Source organism: Macrotis lagotis, chromosome 1 (assembly GCF_037893015.1).
Source record: "Macrotis lagotis isolate mMagLag1 chromosome 1, bilby.v1.9.chrom.fasta, whole genome shotgun sequence".
In the NCBI taxonomy this organism is placed as follows: Eukaryota; Metazoa; Chordata; class Mammalia; order Peramelemorphia; family Peramelidae; genus Macrotis; species Macrotis lagotis.
The window spans coordinates 742244207-742268547 of record NC_133658.1 but is presented as its reverse complement, the minus strand read 5'-3'; the positions used below and the strand labels follow the sequence as shown (position 1 = coordinate 742268547).

Here is a 24341-nt window from a genome sequence, read left to right as displayed (position 1 = left end):
AACACAAAATAATTATAGTCTATGGCTAAAAGGATGAAATTCAGTGAATTTTTGACTTGAGGAGCAGACTCCTCAACTGCACCAGAATTTTGGAGAGGTGAATTATACCTAAAGATAAAGGATAATCTTCCTTTAATCTGTGTTTTGTGGTAGTGGGAATATATTTTCATCAGCTTCTCAGATAGAATAAACATTGTTCAACTGGTTGGAAACTTTGGATGTGAAGAATATTAGGCAAGATTCAAACTGTCCAGTTTGGATTAATAGGTCCTTTTCTTCATTTAAAAAGAAAATACAGTAAGTGAGTTCACCAAGATTCAGGACAAGGTCTTGATTGAGGCTAAAAAATTATAAGGATTAAGACAGTCATATTACTAGAATAGAAATTTTGGCAAGTCCTACCAAGCTAGAAAGACTTCATGCAGAAAGGCTTAACACTACATTGGCAAGTGATGAATTTTTTTTGGCTATAGTAATTCATCTACTAAGCCATAGAAATATCAAAGTTTGAATTCATGAAAGGAGTGCCAACCTAAGCAAAATTGTGAATCTTCAAAATAAGCTTAAAAACAATCCCCATTTTCCTAGAAGTTTTCCAGAAGCTAAGCATAATGTCTTTATTTGGATTAGTTATTAATGTAGAACATTAAATGATGAACTTGGACTAGATAGGTTTTATATGTGTAAAGTGAATGCTGTTCCCATTTCAGGATGTCTTTACTGTGAGCATTGGAAACTTACCACCACAAGCCAAAGTTCTTATCAAAATTACCTATATCACTGAGCTCAGTTTTTATCGTGGATGTGCCAACTTCTTCATGCCTGCTACTGTTGCACCATGGCAACAAGACAAAGCTTTAAATGAAAACTTGCAGGTTTGTGTATTTAATATTACATTTTAATTGATATTTTTAGAGTTATCGTTTTAAATTAAATTAATTAATTTAAATGAAAAGTCATCTGATGTCCTTGGAATAAATAGATAATGTTTCCTAAAGATAACAGTATTTAGTATATATGCTAATGGAAAAAATGGGGAAAAATTGTTTTCAGCTGTCCTCTTTTGATTATCCGTAGATATTAGAGGTTGCTAGAATGACCCAGCAGAGAGAGTATCAGATAGAGTTAGGAGTCAGAAAGACCTCATTCTAAATCTGTTCAGAGATACTTAGTAGTTATATGATACTCTTCCAGTCACTTAGCCTATTCACATAATTTTCTTTGTCTGTAGAATGGAGATAATTAAAGCACCTAACTCCCAAAGAAGTTGTGAGGATCAAATGAGATAATTATTAAGTGTTTAGCACAAGATAATCTCTCCATTAAACACTGGCCATTAGTTGTATTTCATTAACTTTTCTGAATATAAGACTCAAAGATTAATTGAATTGAAAGTGACTCTTATTGCACAAAGTAAAAATACATGACATTTGCATACCATGGAAATGTTTGCATTTGGGTATAGTTGAAAACTAACAGCATTATTTATGTTGCCAGAAATTTACTTGTTGTGAGTATATTCAGTGGCCTCACATTTCCTTTATATTTCAGTAGTTATATTAGATCCACCCTGAAATACATGATAATATTCTTATTTTTGGCAGGATACAGTGCAGAAAGTTTGTGTTAAGGAAGTAGGAATGCAACAACAGTAAGTACCTAAAATAGAAATAAAACTTCATATTTCAGTCTGACTTTCATGGGCAAGGGTTTCACATTTTAAAGTTCCATTTGAAATTCAGGGTAGACACATAAATATTTAATACAAGGCAGCGTGTTATAGGAGCAAAGAAAAACTCCAGAGTTGTCCTAGCAAAACTTTAAGAGAGAATACATGGGGGGCGGCTAGGTGGCACAGTGAATAGAGCACCAGCCTTGGAGTCAGGAGTACCTGGGTTCAAATCCGACCTCAGACACTTAATAATTACCTAGCTGTGTGACCTTGGGCAAGCCACTTAACCCCATTGCCTTGAAAAATTTTAAAAAAAAAGGAAAAGAAAAGGAGAGAATACATTCAGATAGAGGGAATTCTGCAAAGGAGATGGCGACTTAGCTGATGAGCCTTCTGAGGAGTAATGAAGATTTTTGTAATGGTTTAGGAGATTGTACATTCAAATTGGATGTTCAGGTCACAAGCATTTATTAAACAACTAGTAGGGGCTAAGTACTGCCTTTTGGGGATACTAAGATCAAAAGGAAATTGTCCTTCCCCCTTAAGGAGCTTACACTAAGACAACTTCACATATAAATTTATTCAAAATTAATGCTAGGTAAATTTGAAGAGCATTAGTAGTTAGTATATCAAATCTGAGGGACAACTTAAAGGTTATTTTGTTTTATATGAAGAGTATATAAAGGAAATTAATGTCTGAATATTAAATTGAGATTCTTTTTTTCATATTTGATAGATTTTCTTTAAATATATCAATTGAGATGCCACATATAATTGAGTTTATTACCAGTGATACGCATAAACTCAAAATTAAGGTATGTCTTTTTAAAAGTTTATTTTCTATATTTTTATTTTTTAATTTAAAATTTTTACATTTAATAGTTTGTTTTTTCCAGTTACATGTAAAGATCACTTTCTACATTCGTTTTTGTAAGATTTTGAGTTCCAACTTTTTCCTCTCTCCCTTCCTTTCTCCCCTCCTCAAGATAGCAAACAATATGATGTATGTTTTTCATATACAATCATGTTAAACATTTATTATCTATATTTAAAAGTCATTTCATATTTGTAGAAATGTCTGTTAGTGATTTTGCCATCAATAAGACTCATTTATAAAATTTTAAATTTGTAAGATTTATAAGAATTTTAAAAATGTAACTATCAGTGTATTCTGAACCAGACTAGCTAATTCAAGGAAAAACATGTTAGAGGACAGTCTACTTCAAACAATAACTTAATTTGAAGTGTTGTTTTCTACTTTGGTTTGGCTTTGAAAATTGTTACAAATTTTGATTTCATGATATTCATGAATGTTAATAAAATTAGTCTTGCCCTAAGAATTCCTATCTTTCAAGAGATCGGAAACCTATAACTTGAGAACTTATTTTTATCTTTCTTTTAAACCTTGCTTTAGAAATGATGTTGGCAAAAATTGACAATATTGAGTTAAATCAAATGTTATTTTTATTTTGCTATATAGAAAACAGACTGCAAAGCTGTAATCAGCACTTTGGATGACAGTTCTTTAGACAACAGAGGCTTCTCTCTCCAGATCCATATAGGAGAGGCTTATCTTCCAAGAATGTGGGTTGAAAAGCACCCAAACAAGAAAAGTGAGGTAATTCCCTTTTCATTAAAAAAAAAGGTTATTAACTAATACAACTGTTTCAAGAATATTTTGAAAGAAAAAAATGACCAGATTCATTTCAATTTCATTTGAATTCATTGTCACTTGACACTATTTATGGCGCCATCAAATACAAAAATTGGCAATCTTGTGCTAGCTAAATAACATTTGGGGTAAGTATTATTTGGTTTTATATAATAGTTTAAAGAATATTAACTAATATATTGATATCTACCTGAAAGAAAAGAAAATTTTTACTGTAGTAACAGTCTAATTCAATTAAAACAATTTTTTTTAGGTATTTTTTTGCAAGGCAAATGGGGTTTAGTGGCTTGCCCAAGACCACACAGCTAGGTAATTATTAAGTGTCTGCAACCAGATTTGAACCCAGGTACTCCTGACTCTAGGGCCGGTGCTTTATCCACTGCACCATCTAGCCGCCCCTAAAATAATTTTTATCAGTGATTTAATTAAAAAGGATGAAGGCACAAATTGCATGTTTTTCAAATTTTAATATAAAATGAAGCTGTGAGGGATAAATGATACAAGGGCTAAAAAAACTCAGCAGATTAGAATGGTGATGAGCAGAATTAAAAGCTTAGAAGATGAAATTGAAGAAAGATCAATGCAAAGGTCTATACTTAGACTTTGTACAAAGGATGAAAAGACATGACTACATAGTAGTTCATATGAAAAAGACATAAGGATTTTTGTGGGCTACGAGCTCAAAATGAAACATTAGTGTGAAGTGGCTGCCAGAAAAGCTAATGTGACCTGCTGCATTAGTAGAAGATCCCTGCTGAGAGCAAGGGAAGTGATGATGTGACTAGACACTGCCCTGATCAAATGACACTGAGAACGTCATCACCAGTTCTGGCACTAGTTAGACATGGATGAACCTGAAACAATCAGAATGGTGAAGGAACTTGAAATAATTCTATATGATGATTCAGCAAAGGATTGTTTAACCTAGAGCAAAGAAAACTCTCACAAATATGTGATCTTTGTCTTCAACAACTATCTTTAAAGAATTGGAAGAGTGTAAAAAAGCAATTAATTTTGTAGTACTTAGCCCACAATAGTAGTTTTTATTGTTCAGTCATTTTTGTCATGTCCAATTCTTCTTGACTCCATTTGGGTTTTCTTGGCAGAGATCCTGAGGTAGTTTACCATTTCCTTCTGCAGCTCATTTTACAGATGAGGAAACTGAGGCAAACAGTTAAGTGACTTGCCTAGGATCACATAACTAATAAGTTTCTTTGCAATTCAAGTCATCCTGACTTCAGAGCTGGTGCTCTATCCCAACTACAATACTTCTAGTTTCTCTTTCCATTGATCTTCACTCAAATATTGTCCACCATATTTCCATTTCAAGATATTGGTTCCCATCCTTGATATCCAGTGTTATTGCACTTAACCTTTTATCCAAACTGCAACTTTCTTTTTTAAAATTTATTTTAATTTTTCAAAATTTTTAGTTTTTCAGGGGGGGGAAGGAAGATTAGGAGAAAAATTGTAAAACTCAAAATAAATAAAATTAAATTAAAAAAGAAAATGAAAAAGGTCTAGAAATTTCCATGAACATCAAAATCAATATAAATACATTTGAATAAAAATAATTCAATTTCAGGGTATTTCAAGAGAAAAAATTTTAGTATTTTTTTAATTTACTTTTTTAAAATAAATTTTGATATTTTTTGTTTTTTTATATCACCAGTATTTCTCCTAGTGTCCCTCTTCTTCCTAGAAGTCATTTTATATAATAAATATTTAATCTATACCTTTCAAACAAAGCAAATCTTTATTATTTTTTGTTTCTGATTTTTTTAAATAAATTGCTTGATTTTCTCTGTCTCTGTCTGTCTGTCTGTCTGTCTGTCTGTCTGTCTGTCTCTCTCTCTCTCTCTCTCTCTCTCTCTCTGTGTTCTGGAAATAGCAATATTTTGCCTCTTCTCCTGTGATCCTTAAGGTTGACTCTTGTCATGGAGGATAACAAAATTTCCCTTCCAGCAAGCTCTAAAACTGCCAAAAGAAAAATGGTCTATTTAAAATATTGGGTTATTGGCCTCCATTAATCTTGTTACAATATTCCTATTTGTGGCAAGTTTCTTCTTTCTTTTCTAACCTGTTGAGATAATTTTGAATCTTTTTTTCTGTCAGCTATTGTGTGAGCTATATTTTTATATTTTATATATTTGCAAAATCGGTAAGCATGTGCTGTTTGTGATTGACAAGTCATACAGAAATCTGGGCCAATCATTGAGCTTTTTACCACTTATGGCATTTTATTGGCACATGACAATTTACACAGTCCTTATTGCGATAAACATCACACTGAATGGAGTCATCAAACCATCTATATAGCCATCCTTACTTCTCAAATTAATGCCCAATACTGACTTGTGCCAAAAAGGAATAATGACTCCTTAAAGCAGACTAATAATGGAAAAAATATATTTTGCATTTATTATTAAAACTCCTAGGATATTGGAAGTTATACACACCTAAGAACTGAGTCATAGCTTTCCTGTGATTAAGCAGATTTCTTAATCCTTTCCGGAAACATCCTTTGGTTCATTTTGTTTCACTCCTCTTGGCAAAAGGAAGTCTATCAATGAAAGTACTGAAGGGTTTATATTTCCTGCTACTGCAAACATTAGACAATTTCTTAATTAGAGCAATTTAGTTTGGTGTACATGTCAACAAAAAATGAAGCTAAATTGTAGACTGAAAAAAAAAGCACACAATTTTGTGGTTTCTCCCTGCAGGCCTTTATCTAGGCTGACAATGATTTTTGAATTAATGTTCTTCTGGTGTATCAATTTAATTCTGTAAATATATTTAACTGTAATATAACTTAGCCCCTGTTTCACCATCTAATCCACATAGATAACACTGGATATTTTTGCCAAGTGATTTTTATTTTTTAAAAATATTTTGGAGGCAGTTAGGTGGCACACTGGATAGAGCACTGGCCCTGGAATCAGAAGTACTTGCATTCAAATCCCGTCTCAGACACTTAATAATTACCTAGCTGTGTGGCCTGGGGCAAGCCCCTTAACCCCATTTGCCTTGCAAAAAACCCCGAAAAATATATTTTTTAATTGGAAAAATATTTAATTTTCTTAACAAGTGATTTTTCCCCCTAATCTTGCTTCCCTTCCCCTACCCCCCACAAAAGACAGTTTGTTAATCTTTACATTTTAACAAATGATTTTTAAAAAATCAAATATGCCATATCTGTGACATTCTTCTATGTTAAACCTATAAAAAAAGGAATAGTAGTGATTTCTCAACACAATTAGAGTAATTATATATAATCTAATTATATGTTAGTTCTTTTGACCTTAATACTGACCATTTAAGAAAGAGGGTGAAAATTTAGGTATGGAGTATGATAGTAATTGAAGTCATAAGACTTGGATTCATCTCTCAGCTCTTCTGTTCATTAATGAACTTAATGAATTAATTCATTTAATGAATAGAATGGCTCTGGCTCTCTATGCTTGACCAACAATAGGTCCTAGTCCAAGCTCCACTTATCTTTGTTTGAGCCCTGATCAGCTCCCTTTCTGTATCTCTCTCTCTGTCTGTCACACACACACACACACACACACACACACACACACACACACACACACACACAGTAAAGAGCAGTTGTTTCTGCTTTGGTTAGAAGTCCTGAGGGTCTTCTCCAGATTGATTTTTTTTTTGATTAGATTAAAAAGGACCATTCTTTGCCTCATTTCTTGTTTTGGTTGTTAGTCCTTCATTTTCAAAGACCATGACATTGGGGAGGTGGTGCCATGATATACATATGAATTGGATTTGAGTGAGGGAGTACTGTGCTAAGTCACCAGCCTCACTTTCTCCTCCAGAGCCATCTGGGTCCACTAAACAGCATTTGGATCAGGACCATTGGAGAAGACCTTGGACGTGAGGGAGTCAGGGTTTAAGTCACACAGTTAATAAGTATCAAGTGTCTGAAGTCAAATTTGAACTCAGATCCTGCTGATCAGGGCTGGTGCTATCCACTCCACCATCTAGCTGTTCCTGCCTCATTTGTTACTTAGGCTAATCACTGAATGGGCCTTGTCTCAGTAAAAAAAAGATCAAAATCACCCATGAATATATCCTGTCATCCTGAACCATATTTGGCTACTGGACCCAAAGAAAATGAGGTTGATGATTTTGCACAATCTAATTTGTTTGCAAGTTACCTTCCAGACATAATGGTCCTCTTTTAAGAAAGACAAACAGCAGCAAATGACCAGGGACAAAGTCATTCAACTCTAAAATGAGGGCTTTGAATTGGATGGTTTTCAAGGTTCCTTCCCATTCTGAATTCATCTTTGTATAAAGATACGCATTTAATTATTGGGACAGAGCACATTCTAATTCTGGATTCAGATCCTGTCTCTGCTAGTGGATATGTATCTCTGGTATCATTTTGCTCCCAGGATATCAGTGAACTATCAACTCCTTGAAAGCAAGAACTGTTTTATTTTTATCTTTGTATCTCCATTACCTTTTATAATTTTCCATATAGTAGACATTTAATAAATATATTTTCAGATATATTGAATCCAATTCCATTATTTGTAACATAAGAGGAATAGCTTTTAAGACTTTTTTTCCCTAAGCTGTAAAATATGAGGTGATCAATAAGATTCTTTCCAATTCTAAATTCTGTGATTCCTCTGACTCAGTGTTTTCTTTTCTAAAGTCCTTTCTGGTTCTGGTTCAGTAAGATTGTGGGGAACTCTTGATGTTGAAGATTTTTTTTGTCACTTAATATATTAAACAATTATCTCTTGTTCTTCATATTAACAAGAAACTCCTGTCATATTACTTGAATAATTGATGAGGTTTTTGGGGGGGAAAGGGTACTTACCGACGATCTAATCTCAACTCCGTTGCTTTATTAATTTTTAAAAATTTTCTTGGTAACTTTTTTTTTCATATGGTACCCATTTTTGGAGATAACTACCCAATGAGCCTTTTCTTGTAACAAAGAAAAGTAATTGAGTAAAACCACTTGGCAAAGCAGCATTGTGTGGCAACAGATACCACATTTCCCATCTACAACCTCACTTTTCTCCATAGAAATTAGTCATATTTCTGCAACTCTTCTTGTAGTCCAAGAAAGAATGTTGCAGTTATACAACACTTGGCTTCTTTTTATTTATATTTTTATTTATATTTTTGTGGTCATTGTGTTTGCTTCCCTCTGCCTCAGTTTGGGCATTTTCCCAGGTTTTCTCTGAAATCCTTCTTCATTATTTCTTATAGTTTGGTAATATTCCACTATATTCATCAATCCACTAACAAGTATTTATTTAACATTCATTATGTGCCAAGTATTGTGGAAAGTGATAGGGGAGCAGCTAGGTGGTGCAGTGAATAGGGCACTGGTCCTGGAGTCAGGACCTGAGTTCAAATGTAGCCTCAGATGCTTAATAATTGCCTAGCTGTGTGACCCTTGGGCAAGTCACTCTTAACCCCAATGCCTTAAATAAAATTAAAAAAAATAAAGACATGATAGGGATAAAAAGTAAAAAACAAAAACAAAATAAAACCAATCTTTGCCTTCAATTCTTTTTTTTTGCTTTTGGTTTTTTTTTGTTTAAAAACTTTTTTCTTTTTGCTTTTCACTTCTCCACTGGGAGTAGGGAAGACCCCACCAAATGTGCATAGTTAAGGAAAACAAATCCCCAAATTGTTCACATCCAGAAATTTTATGTGTTATTGTCTATCTTGAGTTCATTGCCTCTATTATAGAAGGAAGGTGCCATGCTTCATCAGGCCTTAGGAATCATAGTTGGTCATTGAATTGCTCAGAATTCTAAATTTTTGGATTCTTTCTCTTTATAATGTTGTTGTTCTATTGATTCAAAAGTTCCAAGATTGGGGCAACAGTGGCTAGAGCGTCAGCCTTGGAGTCAGGAGTACTTGGGTTCAAATCTGACCTCAGACACTTAATAATTACCTACTTAACCCCATTTGCCTTGCAAAAACTAAAAAAAAAAAAAAGTTCCAAGATCAAGTTTTTGGGTAATTTAAAATAAATTTTATTGACTACACCTAAAAAGTAGGCTCAATCACTTCAGTAGCCAAAAGAAACCAAACTTCTTATACATTTAATATTTATAAAGTCTTTTTAAAAAAGGGCACATCTGAGTATAAAAATCAGCTCTGATTCTTCAACAAGAGAATAAAGATTATAAGAGGAGGTGTGCTATATTAAAATGAGGTCTTGGAGTAGTGACCTATGTCACCCTAATCTTGTCTTATTAATTTTCTTATCACTTGTCTGACAAAAGGGAGTATCCATATTTTCCCAGACAATAGAAACTGATTATATCTATTAGTTCAAACTTAGAATTTATTTTATTGCCTTTTTTAGATTTTTAAGTAAATCTTTAGGAGACATAAACCACCCCAATTGGTTTCTGGATGAGGAAGGAGAAAAGAAGAAAAACCTTGGTCCTAATTTAATAATTAGTTGTTAAATAAGAGAGAAATAATTTCTCATATTCTGGTTTTGGTCACTTTGCTCTGGTATTTTTATTGTGTAATTCTTTTCTTTCTTATATTGCTCAGCTTAGTTTTTCCTTTTTCATTTTGGAACTTAAAAGTGGTATTCTGTCAATTCTTTAAAATGAAATTTTATGGACTCAATACCTCAATTAGTAAGGTAAAATTTATTTTCATTTTTAAAGGGAATACCAACTGAAAGTCATAATGTTAACAAATGAAAAACCCAAGGGACAGAATTTCTGCATAATTAATAATGAATTAAGTTAGCTGGCAATCATTAATTAATGGTCAGTAATTTCTCTAGATAACTAATGACAAACCAATGGAGAGATGAGTGCCTTATTTGTAAAAGGGAATGCTCTTGACAAGAAAAAATGAATTCTGATTGGTAGATGTTTAGTGAGGATGTGGGCTAGGAGTCTTTAGCATCTCCTGCTCTCAGCACAGTTGATCATAAGACTCAGCTGCCCCCAGCAGTCTGGACAGGAGAATCTGTCTCCATTCAAACCTCTCTCCTTCATGAGCTGAGTCTCCCTAAACTCTAATGGAGGGGTACAAGGACAGGACCCCATTTCCCAGGAATAAGAACTGGCCCTGAATGAATTCTCTTTACACTTTAAACAGAAGTTAAGTTTCCTAGTTGGGAGGGATCCTGCCTGAGTTGAAGAGCATTCTCCTTGAGGGCTAGGCAATATCATCCATCAGTTATGTCCTTCAGAGACTGACTTTTTGCAAGAGCTTGGTCTTAAATAAGAAATAAAGAAGAAAAGTCTGGATACCAATTTAATAATTGGTTATTAGTAGTAAAATAATTTCTTCTCCAGTCGCAGATGCACTTGTTACATTTCAGTTGTTGTCTCCCTCTTCCTTCTAGGCCTGCATGCTTGTCTTCCATCCAGATTTCAGTAATATACTACCAGAGGAGGTCCATACAAGTGAAGTAATTATTTGTTTGGATTGCTCCAATTCTATGGAGGGCTCAGAATTACTGCAAGCAAAGCAAATTGCCTTACATGCTCTGTCGCTTGTCCATGAGAAGCAAAAAGTAAACATCATCAAATTTGGCACAAGTAAGTTTTGTTATTTTAGGCTCTGACAGTTTGATTTTCTAAAATTAAAAAGGTAAAAATAATAAAAAGTAAGGATATGAATTATCTTGACAAGTAAATTCACAAGGGAAAAATTGCCCAAGTATTAGAGTCATCAGAAAGTGTAGTGTGCTACCTCAAGAGATAGTGGGGGTTCTTGCTATTGGAGCTCTTAACTAGAAACATGAATGGAGTATATTATAAAGAACACTCCTGTCCAGGTTCAGGTCCAAGAGGACTACCATGATCTCTTCCAGCCCTGGGATTCTCTGGGTCTATGCCACAGGGAATTTTAATCTGGAGTCCATGGATAAATTTGATGATCTATGAAAAATGGGAAAAAGAAAAATCACATTTTTGTTTTCACTAATTTTTAATTTAAATTTAGTTTTTCCTTCCATTATATAAAGACATTATTCAAAGAAGTGCTCCATAGATTTCTTCAAAAATCTATACCATACAGGTGTGTGACCAAAAAAAGGTTAACAACCTCTGGACACCGTGAAGTTGTAGTTTTATTTGAGGAACATATGCTATTAAAAGATTTGTAACCAGATCGCCTACACCAGGTGGGGATGGTGAAAAAAGAGTCATAAGAAAAAGAGGATCAGGTACAAACTTTATAGAGGAGGCAAGCAGCATGGACCAGTAGAGAGTGGAATTCTATGCTCCATCAATCTGTATACCCATTCCTTTGAAAGAGGCAGAGTTCCTGTAGTTTCTCCTGTGCCTTAGTGTTTGCCAAGTAATCTGAGCAGTGAGGAGGATCAGAGGGGGAAGTGGGGGTCCTACTACTTTAACAGAAACATAATGAGCCATTTAAACTTAACATTAAAACATCTTGTTTTACAAAATAATTCTAAATTAGTGATTTTGTGGTATAAATGTGTTGACAAAATTGTTTATTGAAAGGATCCTAGGGTGAATCCTTTTGCCACCCCCTAATTTATTTCTCTCTGTCTCACACACACACCCCACCTCTCTCTCACATAGATACACTCACAACACTCCCTTTCTGTATCGCTCTCTCTGTCACATACACACACTATATTTCTCTCTGTCACAAATACACACATTCTGTCACATGCACATACACACATTCTCTCTGTCACACACACATACTCTGTCATACATACACACATGCTCTATCTCTCTGTCACACAGACACACACTCACTCTGTCACACACTCTCACATACACACACTCACATACTCTCTGTATCTTTGTCTCTCTATCTCTCTGTTATATACACATACACACACATACACATAAACACATTCTCTCTCTCTCTCTCTCTCTCTCTCTCTCTCTCTCTTTCTCTCTCTCTCTCATACTTTTTTAATGCCTCTAAAGTCTCACTTGCTCAATTCACACAGGTTCTGGCAGGTTGGAACTCCACAGGGTTGTACCCTAATACTTTAGGATTCAAGGAGGAACCCCCTCTGGGCAGAGAGCCTCCTTCTCTGCCTTCAGAGTGCCTCCCCTGGTGGATTCTCCCTTAAACAGCTAGCCACTGGACTCAGTTCTTTAGTCAAATGACGTCACAAAGACAATCATTACAAAGCCCATATTGGGGACACCTTGTTCCACAACTTTATCCAGAATTTGGGGAGAAGAGAAAAAGAGTAACATGATTTGAAAACATGATCTGGACCTCTGGAGCCTGTCTTCTTGCTGGAGGGCATTCTCAGGGTTTGTGGCGGGTGGGCCAGGAGGTGAACGAGGGATTGGTCCCTTCCCAGAGGCACCAGCAGCTCAGTGGAGGTGGAATCACCTCCCTTCAGTCTTCTGCTGGGATTAGTTGTGAAGTTACCTGGTGTCTGTGCTGGCTTCCCACTAGAAATGGTAGCTGCTATTGCTGAATGCATGTCTAGGTAGAATGAGGCAACTACTTCAAGATAAGACCAGCTGGACCCTTCAGCTCGGGTTGGGTTGCAGGGAAAGCCTCCCTGCAGGATGTTTACATTTGCCACTGGATTGAGGCTTGTTGTTCCTCAGGACAGAGTTGGTGCCCAGCTCAGGGCCAGCACACTTGGATAGGGCAGTCTGTCACTAGACCTCTGGTCCTTTCAGAATCTCAAAAAAGTCCTGTACCAATGGATAGGAAAAATAAACAAGAAATAGCCCATCCCAGAAAGAGACTTGCTATAGAAGTCTGAAGAGAAAAGGACATCTCCCCCCTACCCCCCCACGAATGGCTCATCCCTATGTCTCAAGGCCAGTGGGAAGGAAACAAATGAATTTTTGTCTTAGGGTTTTTTGTATGATCTCCCAGTTCTTGCTCAGCCCCAAATCATCACGAATTTCTAGAAACAGATTCACCAGATCTCCATGGGTCCTCTGTACACATACCTACAGGCCCTCATGCCATATATGTATATAAAATTTTCTAAATGTGAGATCCAATCAAATAAATGTATATAAACAAATATGTAAGATACTTTTAAATGACAAAACTAGAACCATATAATTGAACTGTGCTAGAAGTTACTGAAATAATTATTTAACAAAAGTTTCAAACTAATTTCATTACACAGGTTATACAGAATTATTTTTATATCCTCGGTACTTCATAAATAATCCTAAACTGAGAGAGTTCATTATGGTAAGTAAAACATTCTTTCTTAATGTCTGAATCTTTGCCTATGATATTTCAATGACAGTATTTAGCACTTTTGTGTCTCTGAGGCCCTGGGCATACAACCCTGTTTTTGTTAAATTGCCTGCTCCCATTTACTTCTGTAGCTTTTACACTTTTGAAGCTGGTTTTTCCAAGTTTGTGACAGTGACCATTGTATAAAGAGGTAGGAAAGAGAGAAAGGTTATATAGACACAGGAAGGTAGATAGGAAGGCAGAGTTCAGAAATTTGGAAGATAGCAACAAGATAATTTTTACAGAGTCAATCACAGATGGAAAGGTAAGCCAATTAAACAAGGGACCTGAACACCTGGTCTATAACTTGAGACTAACAACCACAAAGAGCTCTTGTGACTTTTATTCAAGGGAAATTCTTTTTCCCTATTTTCTTACTTTAGAATAAGATTGGGGCGGCTAGGTGGTGCAGTAGGGGCGGCTAGGTGGCACAGTGGATAGACCACCGGCCCTGGAGTCAGGAGTACCTGAGTTCAAATCCGACCTCAGACACTTAATAATTACCTAGCTGTGTGGCCTTGGGCAAGTCACTTAACCCCATTGCCTTGCAAAAAAAAAGAATAAGATTGCATCCACAAGAGCAACCACAAAGCAAGTAAAAATAGCATTTGATAGGAACTCTTTCGTTTTGTCTTTAAAAAGTAGTAGTTGGGGCGGCTAGGTGGCGTAGTGGATAAAGCACCGGCCCTGGAGTCAGGAGTATCTGGGTTCAAATCCGGTCTCAGACACTTAACAATTACCTAGCTGTGTGGCCTTAGGCGAGCCACTTAACCCCATTTGCCTTGCAAAAAAAAAAACCTAAAAAAAAAGTAGTAGCTGTAGAGGATATTAATGGGACAATTTATAAGTTGAAGAAAAGATAAATTTACATTTTAGTAAAAAGTTTAATTAGCGTAAATGTAAGTTTAATTGTTTTTGTGGACATTTAAAGTTAAGTGTGTAGTGATCTATTAAAAACAAATAGTAACAAGAGGACACATTCTCATTTAATTTAATATTTAAAAAGAATGCTGTTTTCTAGTTATCTATTTTTTTTATTTTTTTATTTTTTAGGTTTTTGCAAGGCAAATGGGGTTAAGTGGCTCGCCCAAGTCCACACAGCTAGGTAATTATTAAGTGTCTGAGACCGGATTTGAACCCAGGTACTCCAGAATCCAGGGCCGGTGCTTTATCCACTATGCCACCTAGCCACCCCTGTTTTCTAGTTATCTAAAAGGAAATATGAGGATTCTTTTTTTATAAATTCAAAGTACAGAAATGGAATGATAGTAAGTACAGTAGCAGATATATCAGCAAACATTATTCAGTGAAAAAATAAGAGGTCTCTCTCTAAAGAAGGGAACATGCTTAAAAGAAGAAACATTTAAGCAAGTTTACAAAGGTGAATAAAATCCACTTTCTTTTAATTTTTTCCAGTCTGCTACACCTACTATGGGAAATACCGACTTCTGGAAAACCCTGCACTTTTTAAACTTACTTTACCCTTCTCAAGGGATGCGCAACATACTTCTTATATCTGATGGGCATATCCAGAATGAATCCCTGACATTGCAGATTGTAAAAAGAAATGTTAGACATACCCGCCTATTTACATGTGGCATTGGGTAAGTGCAAGAAAAATCATTTTGTAAATAGGAAATCCAAGGATGGATGACCAACAGGCAGTTGGTGGCACAGGACTGAAATTTAGGGAATTAGGATAAAAATTGATGGTTTTCACAGATATCTTCCAAAAAGTAAAGAAATCAGTGTTTGTCCTTCATTCTCAAAGAAGACTATGACATCAGGGAGCTGATGCCATAACGAGCACATGAATTGGATGTGAATGAGGGGGCTGTGCTAAGTTACCAGCCTCACTTTCCTCCCCAGAACCATCTGGGTCCGGTGGCCAGATATGAGTCAGAACTACTGGAGATGGTCCTGGATGCAAGGTAGTCAGGATTAAGTGACTTAGCCAAGGACACACAGCTAGTAAGCATCCAGTCTGAGGTCAGATTCCCTCCTCCTGACTCCAAGGACAATGCTCTATCCACAAAGCCCTTATGGAATCAGTGAAAGCTGGAAAGATAGAAAATAGAGGCTGTTCTTTGATGGGAGGCAAATCATCAAAGGGAAACCTAAAAAGGAGGAGTCAGGCTGGAGAAGACCTTGGAGAGATCAGGGTTACAGAAGATGAGGAAGGAGAAATATTTGTTTTCCCTTGCTATTTGTGTTAAGCATAGACATTAGTTAGGAATAGATATAAGTGGTAGCTTATATCTCCAGATATAAAACAGACTGGTCCCTATTTAGAAAGAAGTATGATCTCAAAAGACCATCTGTTATTACCTCTTTCCAGTTGCTTTGGTGAGAAAGATCAGTACATCCATTAGTCTGAAGAATTCAAATTACATATATTTTCCCTAATATGGTTTATTTCCTTTGAATTGCAAATCCCAAAACCACCCACCCATAGGGGCACAACACCATCTGCTGATGCCATGTGCTTTCTTTTGTTGACATTTTGAGCTTTGGCATGCTCCATTGTAAATACACTTGAAATTATTTTCATGAATCTTTGAAAATTTAATCTTTAAAATTTGATCAGGTCCACAGCAAATCGTCATATCCTGAGGGCTTTGTCCCAGTATGGTGCTGGAGCATTTGAATACTTTAATACAAAATCTAAATATAGTTGGAAAAAACAGGTAAGTTTCTTCACTTTTCATTCTTTTTTTTCAGATTACCTACAGAAATATAAAATATTACAACTATTATGGGTATTTTTATATCTTAAACAACAGATAATGAAATGAGTCTCTGGGCTCTAATTATATAATCATAGTAAATCACTTCATTTTAGTCCTTAATAAATACAAAAATGCCCACAAATATCATTCATGTAAGTCTTTCACTCTTAATTTTGTTTTCTGACATTATTCTAAAGATTTCCTTTCAATTTCATAGACAAATACTAATTCACTATTCTATAAAGGTTTATTATGTTATCTCTACTGTGCTAAGACCTGGAGAAGATAAAATTTAGATAAGCTTTGATCTCTGAACCCCAATTTTCTCATATATACAAAGGGAATAATAATTACTTGGCGGTGTTTTGAGAACCACATGTGGTGTTCATATAAAAACTCTTGGCAAACCTTAAAGCAATATATTGGTGACATTATTATTATTGCAATCATTGTTCTATGTTTCTTAAAAATCAGTTTCATTACTCAGTAACTACTATAAACTGCAAGGAAGGACTCTGGAGTCCATTGTAATTAGTGTAATTAAGACCTTGACTATGAATAATGCAATACTAGGAAGGATGCTTTGTAGTATGATGGAGAGAACTCTGACTTAGGGAGCCTGGTACTACCAAAGTGACTTTGTACAAGTTAGTTAAACTTCCTGAACCTCAGTTTCCTTAGAGTAAAACTGAAGGGGTTAGACTAGAAGGTATCTAAAGTTCTTTCAGCTTTATATCTACCATTCTTAATTTCCATATGAAAGAAAAAGGATTAGATGACTTCTGAAACCACCTTCTTACTAAAATCTATAATCATGTGATCTGAAGACCTGGCATTGAATTCCAGACTTAATAGTGTGTAAACTCATTAAAATGGGCACCATAGAACTTAAAGGATCTTGTAAGATAAGCATTTTATCAGTCTCAAATCATTATATAAATTAATATAGCTATAAGTAGGATCACTTTTCCAATTTTAGAAGTTTGAGCTCTTTTACTCATGTTATGTATAAAAATAAATTGCAATTTAAAATTCATTTTTGTGTTTTGAAAAGCAAAATGTTCTTTTTTGTGTGCATTTAGAACAGGATAAGCCTAAGAGAAGAATTAAGTAAAACAGAGACCATTCAGGATTACTATTCAGAAAAATAAAGGTTAATCAAATTCTCTTTTTTCACTGTAGCATAAAGAATGAAAAGAAAATTTGAAAGGGGGCAGAATAGTCCCTAGGTGAATTCCCTGAATCACCTGTCATTGCAACACAGAAATTTAAGTCCAGAAAGAACCATAGTAGTCATTTCTTCCAACTCGGGATACAGTGGAAAAATAACTGATTGGGTATCACCAGAGCTGGGTTCAAATCCTTCTGTCATTTATGTGATTGGACATGTCATTTAACCGAACCTTTAGTTCCCAATCAGTAGAATGAAGGGGTTGAACTAGAGATGACTTCTCACATTCTATCTATTCCTTAATCTTCAGTGTATCTGGAAATACCTGCCAGGACACAGAGTCAGAATTAGACCCCTTCTCTCCAAACTACTTGTCCAGAACTCTTCCCCTGTAGTCTTTGTCATTTACCCTGCAAATAATAGGTAAAAAGCATATAAAATTCCTTATAACAATCACCACACTAAATGTTATTAAACCTGTATTATTAGAATGAATATTGTAACTGAAAGCTACTGTGAAGATTACATACTAGGGAAATTAATGAAGGCACCGCAATGACTTTTGCAGATGGAAAGTGGGTAACAGTGATACTGTAATATTAAATTTTAAAGGATATTTGTCAAATTTATTCCAATGTTTTCCTTCTGTATAGAACAAGAAGGAAAAACTGTAAAATCATGAGAATATAAATGTTTTAAATTAAGATAAAAGTTCTTTTTTTCGTGAAGTAAAATCAAGACATAAGACATAATCCACCTTTTTTCTTTGTAAACAGATTGAAGACCAAATGACAAGAGTATTTTCTCCAGGATGCAGCTCTATATCTGTCAAATGGCAACAACTGAATCTAAATTCACCTGAGCCCCTGCAGGCTCCCACACAAATCCAGGCCTTATTTAACAATGATAGACTGCTTGTGTATGGATTCATTCCTCATTGTACACAGGTCAGAATTGATCCAAAGAAGCATAAGTTGTATATCTGAATCTTATCCAACTAATTCATAACTTGCTTTTAAATCCTACCCTTTGCTGAATATGTTTTCCAACTAAGGGAAAGTGTTTCTGCCTCTATCTTCACTAGAGGATTGTTAATTGTTAATCATTGAGATAATCACTGCTAAAGTGATTAGTGGCTAAGAGGTTGGGAATGTGAAGTAGGAAAAAAGTAATCAGATATCTCTTTTTTTAATGTCCTTCAGGCCATCCTAAATGCTTTAATTCAAGACAGAGAATTTGACACAATGGTATCAACTACTGAACTACAGAAAACAACTGGAACTGTAAGATTCAAGACTTCAGATATAAAATATATATATTATATATATATCTTTGATGATCAATTTTCATAATTTTATATTTAAATAAACACATTCTTAGTCATGTTATATATACTCTGTACTTAATATTTTTATTTCAGTGTTATACTAAAATCTAAGAATCTCAGGGAAGTAATTGTCTGGATAGATGAACTCACTTTTCTACTCCTATAAACATTTAGTTAAATAATGGTATATTGAGTAACACACATATTTTATTCACCTATTTAGGTGAAATTCATTTCCATTTTGCCTCTGATATTAATTTACAGACTTTCTGAATTAAAATTAAATTTTATTTAGAATAGTATAAGAAAGATTCACTTTTTATTATATTTCAAGGTTTATAAAGTATGTTCACAAAAACTCTCTTGAGTCAAAGTAGTATTCTTATTATTATCTAACCAAAACTCAGAAATTGGTTTTCTTGCCTGATATAAAACCAACTTGATCATGATAAATAATTTTCTTAATATGTTGCTGTATTAATTTTTTTTGTATTTTTGTATATTCATTAGAGAAATTGATTTTTGGGGTTTTTTTAGTGTTATCTTTATCAGGTTTTAAAATTAATATCATATTTGCCTAATAAAAAGTATTAGGCAAATTTCTTTCCATTAATAATCTATGTAATGTAGTAATTATTTATTATTGGTAAGTAAAACTTTATTTATACAGCTATCCTTTTTTAACTACCATGATATTAAGAAGGGGCAAGAGTTGAAATTTTATTGAAAGCAGATTCTGGAGAAGGTAGAATATCAGAAAGCAATATACCTGGGCTTCCCCAACCCCATCCATAGGAAATGTACCAAATTGTTGAGTTCTGATTGGAAAATCCAAGAAAAATGAGAGTGAGTCATTTTTTTAAGAGGGATACACAAAGAGGTCTGGCCAGAAATGGCCACAGAGAGTATTGGCCCAGAGAAGCTCTGCACTGAGGCCATGAGAGACTTCAAATCACAGAGTGGGCCAGACTGGTGAAGAGCCAGAAGAAATGGTGACTGAGTGCCTTGTGGCTCACCATCTAGGCCTGGGTCCTGAAGCCAGGACTAACTCAAAAAGTAAGCCTGTGCCTCCAGACGGCCTTCCTGGATCAGAAGAGGCTGCATGCCCTCTGCCCACTGTTCATGGCCTGGACCAGCCACAGCCATGTGACTGATCCATGAAGAGAGAGCAAGGTCTTAGCCCTGACCCCCATCTCCTAGTCAAGCTTGTGCTGACTAATCAAGACAAGAACCCAAGCCCAAGGAGCACTTGCTTCCCTCTGAACTGGCAGTTTCTGGTTGTCAGCGGTACAATCTAGCAGTGGTTTGCACTGGAAGCTTGCGGTTCCCCAGCACAAGCTGTTGCTGGAATAACCTAGTACCCCAAGAAAGCAGCAACAAGACCAGAGGTCATTCTCTCTGGAAGGCACAGAGCCTGGCCTAACCCAAAGCCCACATTCAGGAAGTAGATTGAAAAATTGAGTAGACTAAAAAAAAAAAAAAATTACACCATAAAAATCAAATATAGAGATTTATATGTTTAATATAGTGATAGTGATGCTTAATATAAAAACTCAGAAAAAGAGACTACCTCTAAAATATTTACAAGCAAAGTCTCAAAGAAAAATTTGGCACAGGGGAAATTCAAGTAGAATTCCTTCAAGAGATGAAGCAAGAGGTTTAGTAGTTTAAATTTTTATTATCAATGAAATAAGAGCATGAGGAGCGGCTAGGGCGCAGTGTAAAGCACCAGCCCTGGAGTCAGGAGTACCTGGGTTCAAATCTGATCTCAGACGCTTAATAATTACCTAGCCATGTGGCCTCAGGCAAGCCACTTAACCCCATTTGCCTTGCAAAAAAAGCTAAAAAAAAAAAAAAGAAGAAGAAATAAGAGCATGAGAAAAGAAATGAGTTATAGAAGAAAGAATGGAAATGGGAAATGAATGGCTTGACACACAAAATATTAAACTTTGCTGAAAATTATAAGAGACCAAGGAGAAATTAATTAATCTTTGAGGCAATAAAAAATATTAAAACAGTCAAAAAGACTGAAAATAGAAGAAAATATAAAATATGTATCTCATAGCAAAAACAGCTCAACAATGATTGGAGTACCTGAAAACCAAGAAAAAAATGTAGCCTGAACATCATATTTAAAGCAATCATAAAAGAAAAACTTTCCTAGATATCTTGGAACAAAAGACAAAATAGAAGTAGAAAGAATCTACAGTCACTTTCTAAAAGAATAAAAAAATTCAGAATGGGAACTCCCAGAAACACCATAGCCAAGATCCAGAGGTTATTGGTCAAAACAAAAACTACAAACAACCAGAAAAAACTTACACACCTTGGAGCCACAGTCAGAAAATACGCACATTTAGAAGCCACCTTTACAAAGGAATAGAGAGCTTAGAATACAATATTACATAAGACAAAAATATAGTCATACAACCAAGATTTACAAAGGAATAGAGAGCTTAGAATACAATATTACATAAGACAAAAAATATAGTCATACAACCAAGAATAACTTATCCAGAAATCCTGAGTATAATCCTATGGGAGAAAAAAAAATGGAATTCTAATGAAATAAAGAACTTTTCACATATCACTGATGAAAAACTTAGAGTTCTAAAGAGAATTTGAAGTGCAATAACAGGAGGTAAGAGACAAAAAGGCAAACATTAGTGAGAAATAATAAAAGACTTAAAATAGATCAGTTGTTTATATTCTAATATAGGGAGATGATATAGGTGTCCCCTAAGACTTCATTCATCATTCAGATTGTTGTTTCTCAGTTGTTTCAATCCTGACCCTTTTTGACTCATTTTAGGATTTTTCTTGACAAAGATACTGGAGTGATTTGCCATTTCCTTCTCCAGCTCATTTTACAGATGAGGAAACTGAGGCAAATAGAATTAAATAACTTGCACAGGGTCACATAGCTAGTGATTTCCTGAGGCAAGATTTGAATTCAGGTCTTTTAGACTTCAGACCTGCTACTCTATCTATTGTGCCACCTACTAGTCCATCAAAAGTCATAGAAGGAGTCAAATTAGACAGAGCACCTAGGAATGGTTCTCTTAAATTTTGGCAATCCCTTTTTAAAACATTTTTATTTATTTAAGACAATGGGATTAAGTGACTTGCCCAAGGTTACACAACTAAGCAAGTATTAAGTGTCTGAAGTTGCATTTGAACTCAGGTCCTCCTTTCTCCAGGGTCAGTGCTCTATCCACTGCACCACTTAGTTGCCCCGATTTTAGCAATCTTAAAGGAAGAATGGAAAATGAGGTGAATTATATAGGCAGGAAGAGAAGGAAAGAATAGGAGATATTATCTCATATAATTGAGATAAAGAAATAAAAGTCAATACAAACAATGAGGAGAGGATGGGAAAGTGGTTGATACTTGAAACTCATTCTCATCTGAACAGATCAAAAGAAGGTAAAATACACACACACACACACACACACACACACACACACACACACACACACACAAACACACACACAGAAATACACCAGGAAAATGAGGGAAAGAAAAGGCAAAAGAGAGAAGAGCAAAGAATTTTGAATTACATTCTCATTTGAACTAGTCAAAGGATGGAAAAAATACATACACATATGATCACATACACAGTTGTGTATAGGAATACTTTGCATTCAATAGGGAAGCCAGAAGGAAAGAGGTGAGAACTTAAGAGATAGAGTAGGCCAACACAAAACAGTCTAAAAATGTACAGAAATATTTGTAGTAATTGATTGGTGGTGGTAAGAACAAAAAATTGAAGATTTTTCCCCAGTTTGGGAATGGCTAAAGATATTATGATTTTAATAGTAATGGTATGCTCTTGTGGTATAAGAATTGTTGAAGGAGAATGGTTTCAGAGAAACCTAGGACAGTTTATATGAACCAATGCAGAGTGAGGCAGGCAAAACCAAGAGACTGTTTTACACAATGATGGCAGAATTGAAAAAAACAATCTTTAAAAATTTAGGAACTCTGATCAGTGCAATAAAGAATCATGATTCCATAGGATCCATGATTAAATACACTACCCACCTCCTGATAGAGAGAACATAAACATTTTATTTACTTGACGAGTACAGGAATTTGTTTTGCTTGACTATAAAATATATATTAATAGAGGATTTGTCTTTTCTTTTTTTCTCAGTTTGGAGGGGTGAAGGTGAGAGGAGATAAGGCAGATTTTTGATGATTAAAAATAAATTTTAATTAAAAGTAGTAAAAGCAGATTATTAGTTTGAAATCAAAACAAAACAAAGAAACAGATAAAGGGTCACGTAAGTCATTTCCTAAGATCAATTCTTTTTATGAATAATCTATTGATTACAATATTTTTTCTTTCCTCCAAGCATGTTATTGAGACCTCCTCCTAGTACTGGGTGGGAATCAGAGGGACAAACCTGCTACTTTTTTAAAAAAGAAATTAGGCAACTAAGGAAATTGATTAATGACTTTTAAAAGTTGAGGAGATAAAGTGGTAATCAAAGAAAAGTTACAGTTGTTTTCTTTTGCCCATGAAATGTAGATGCTTCACAAGCTAACAGCTAGAGCTGTCATCAGAGATTATGAAGATGGAATACTCCATGAAGATGAGACAAAGCATGAGGTTTGTCCTTTCCATAGAAAGTATACTTTGATTTTTAGAAAATCTTCCTTAAATTGATATAGCCAACAACATGTGAAGCTAGGTTATTTGGATAAAGAAATAAGTATATTTAATTGTATGTGTATAATCTATATCAGATTACTTGCCATTTTGGAGAGGAGGGAGGGAAGGAAAAGAGGGAGGGAGAAAAACGTGTAACTCAAAATCTTACAAAAATAAATGTTGAATATAATTGGAAAAAATAAAATTTAAAAAGTACATATATTTATGTGTAATGTATATGGCTAAAGGAATTTGCCTTAAAGAAAATTATATAAAATCATAGAATTTAGAACTAGAAGGACCTTTAGAGATAGTCTCATGCCAGAATGGAAGGACAACATGTTGAAGAATATTCTTCATCTCTTTTTATTTCTTTTGGAGAGAAAATTCCACTTCTATTACATTTTCATTTAGATTTCTAGTTTTATAAAACTAACATAACAGCAAGAACAACTGGAATAGACTCCAATGAAAAGAGAGTGGAACTTGGAGGAGCTCTTATTTGAGAGTTATCTTGGACAAGTCATCTAAGTTATCTGGATTTCCTCATCTGTGGGATAAAATCCTCATATAAGAGGAGAACCTTTTAAGTCCTTTCGAGCCTGTTATCCTATCAAATATTTGACAAAAGATTTTTATTATTGTAAGGAGATTGCCCACCTAAATTCATGAAGCTACAGATTTATAACTTTACTTTCAAAAGGTGAAAGCTTATAACAGATTTCTTGACTTATCCAAAGTCCCAGTCTATGGGTAGGCTAAAGTTGCTTTTAAGGAGAGTGATCCTAAATTAATGTAATACTAAATATTTTTAGACTTTTGGATAAACTGATAAATTATTTTCAAGATTTTCTTGGATTAGGTAGTTTTCCTTATT

At 34.7% G+C, this 24341-nt stretch overlaps 1 protein-coding gene across 4 annotated transcripts in view; it reads left to right on the top strand.

Moving 5' to 3' along the window:
• The window catches only part of PARP4 (poly(ADP-ribose) polymerase family member 4), a 114004-nt gene that overhangs the window by 63332 nt on the left and 26331 nt on the right, over positions 1 to 24341 (top strand). For all 4 annotated transcript variants that reach the window (XM_074216252.1, XM_074216253.1, XM_074216255.1 and 1 more), the window contains exons 18-28: positions 711 to 875; positions 1605 to 1651; positions 2409 to 2487; positions 3153 to 3290; positions 10714 to 10909; positions 13465 to 13532; positions 14997 to 15184; positions 16168 to 16267; positions 18257 to 18427; positions 18683 to 18763; positions 23342 to 23422. In XM_074216252.1, coding sequence (XP_074072353.1) covers positions 711 to 875; positions 1605 to 1651; positions 2409 to 2487; positions 3153 to 3290; positions 10714 to 10909; positions 13465 to 13532; positions 14997 to 15184; positions 16168 to 16267; positions 18257 to 18427; positions 18683 to 18763; positions 23342 to 23422 — 1314 coding nt within the window. The remainder of the gene's footprint in view (positions 1 to 710; positions 876 to 1604; positions 1652 to 2408; positions 2488 to 3152; positions 3291 to 10713; positions 10910 to 13464; positions 13533 to 14996; positions 15185 to 16167; positions 16268 to 18256; positions 18428 to 18682; positions 18764 to 23341; positions 23423 to 24341) is intronic.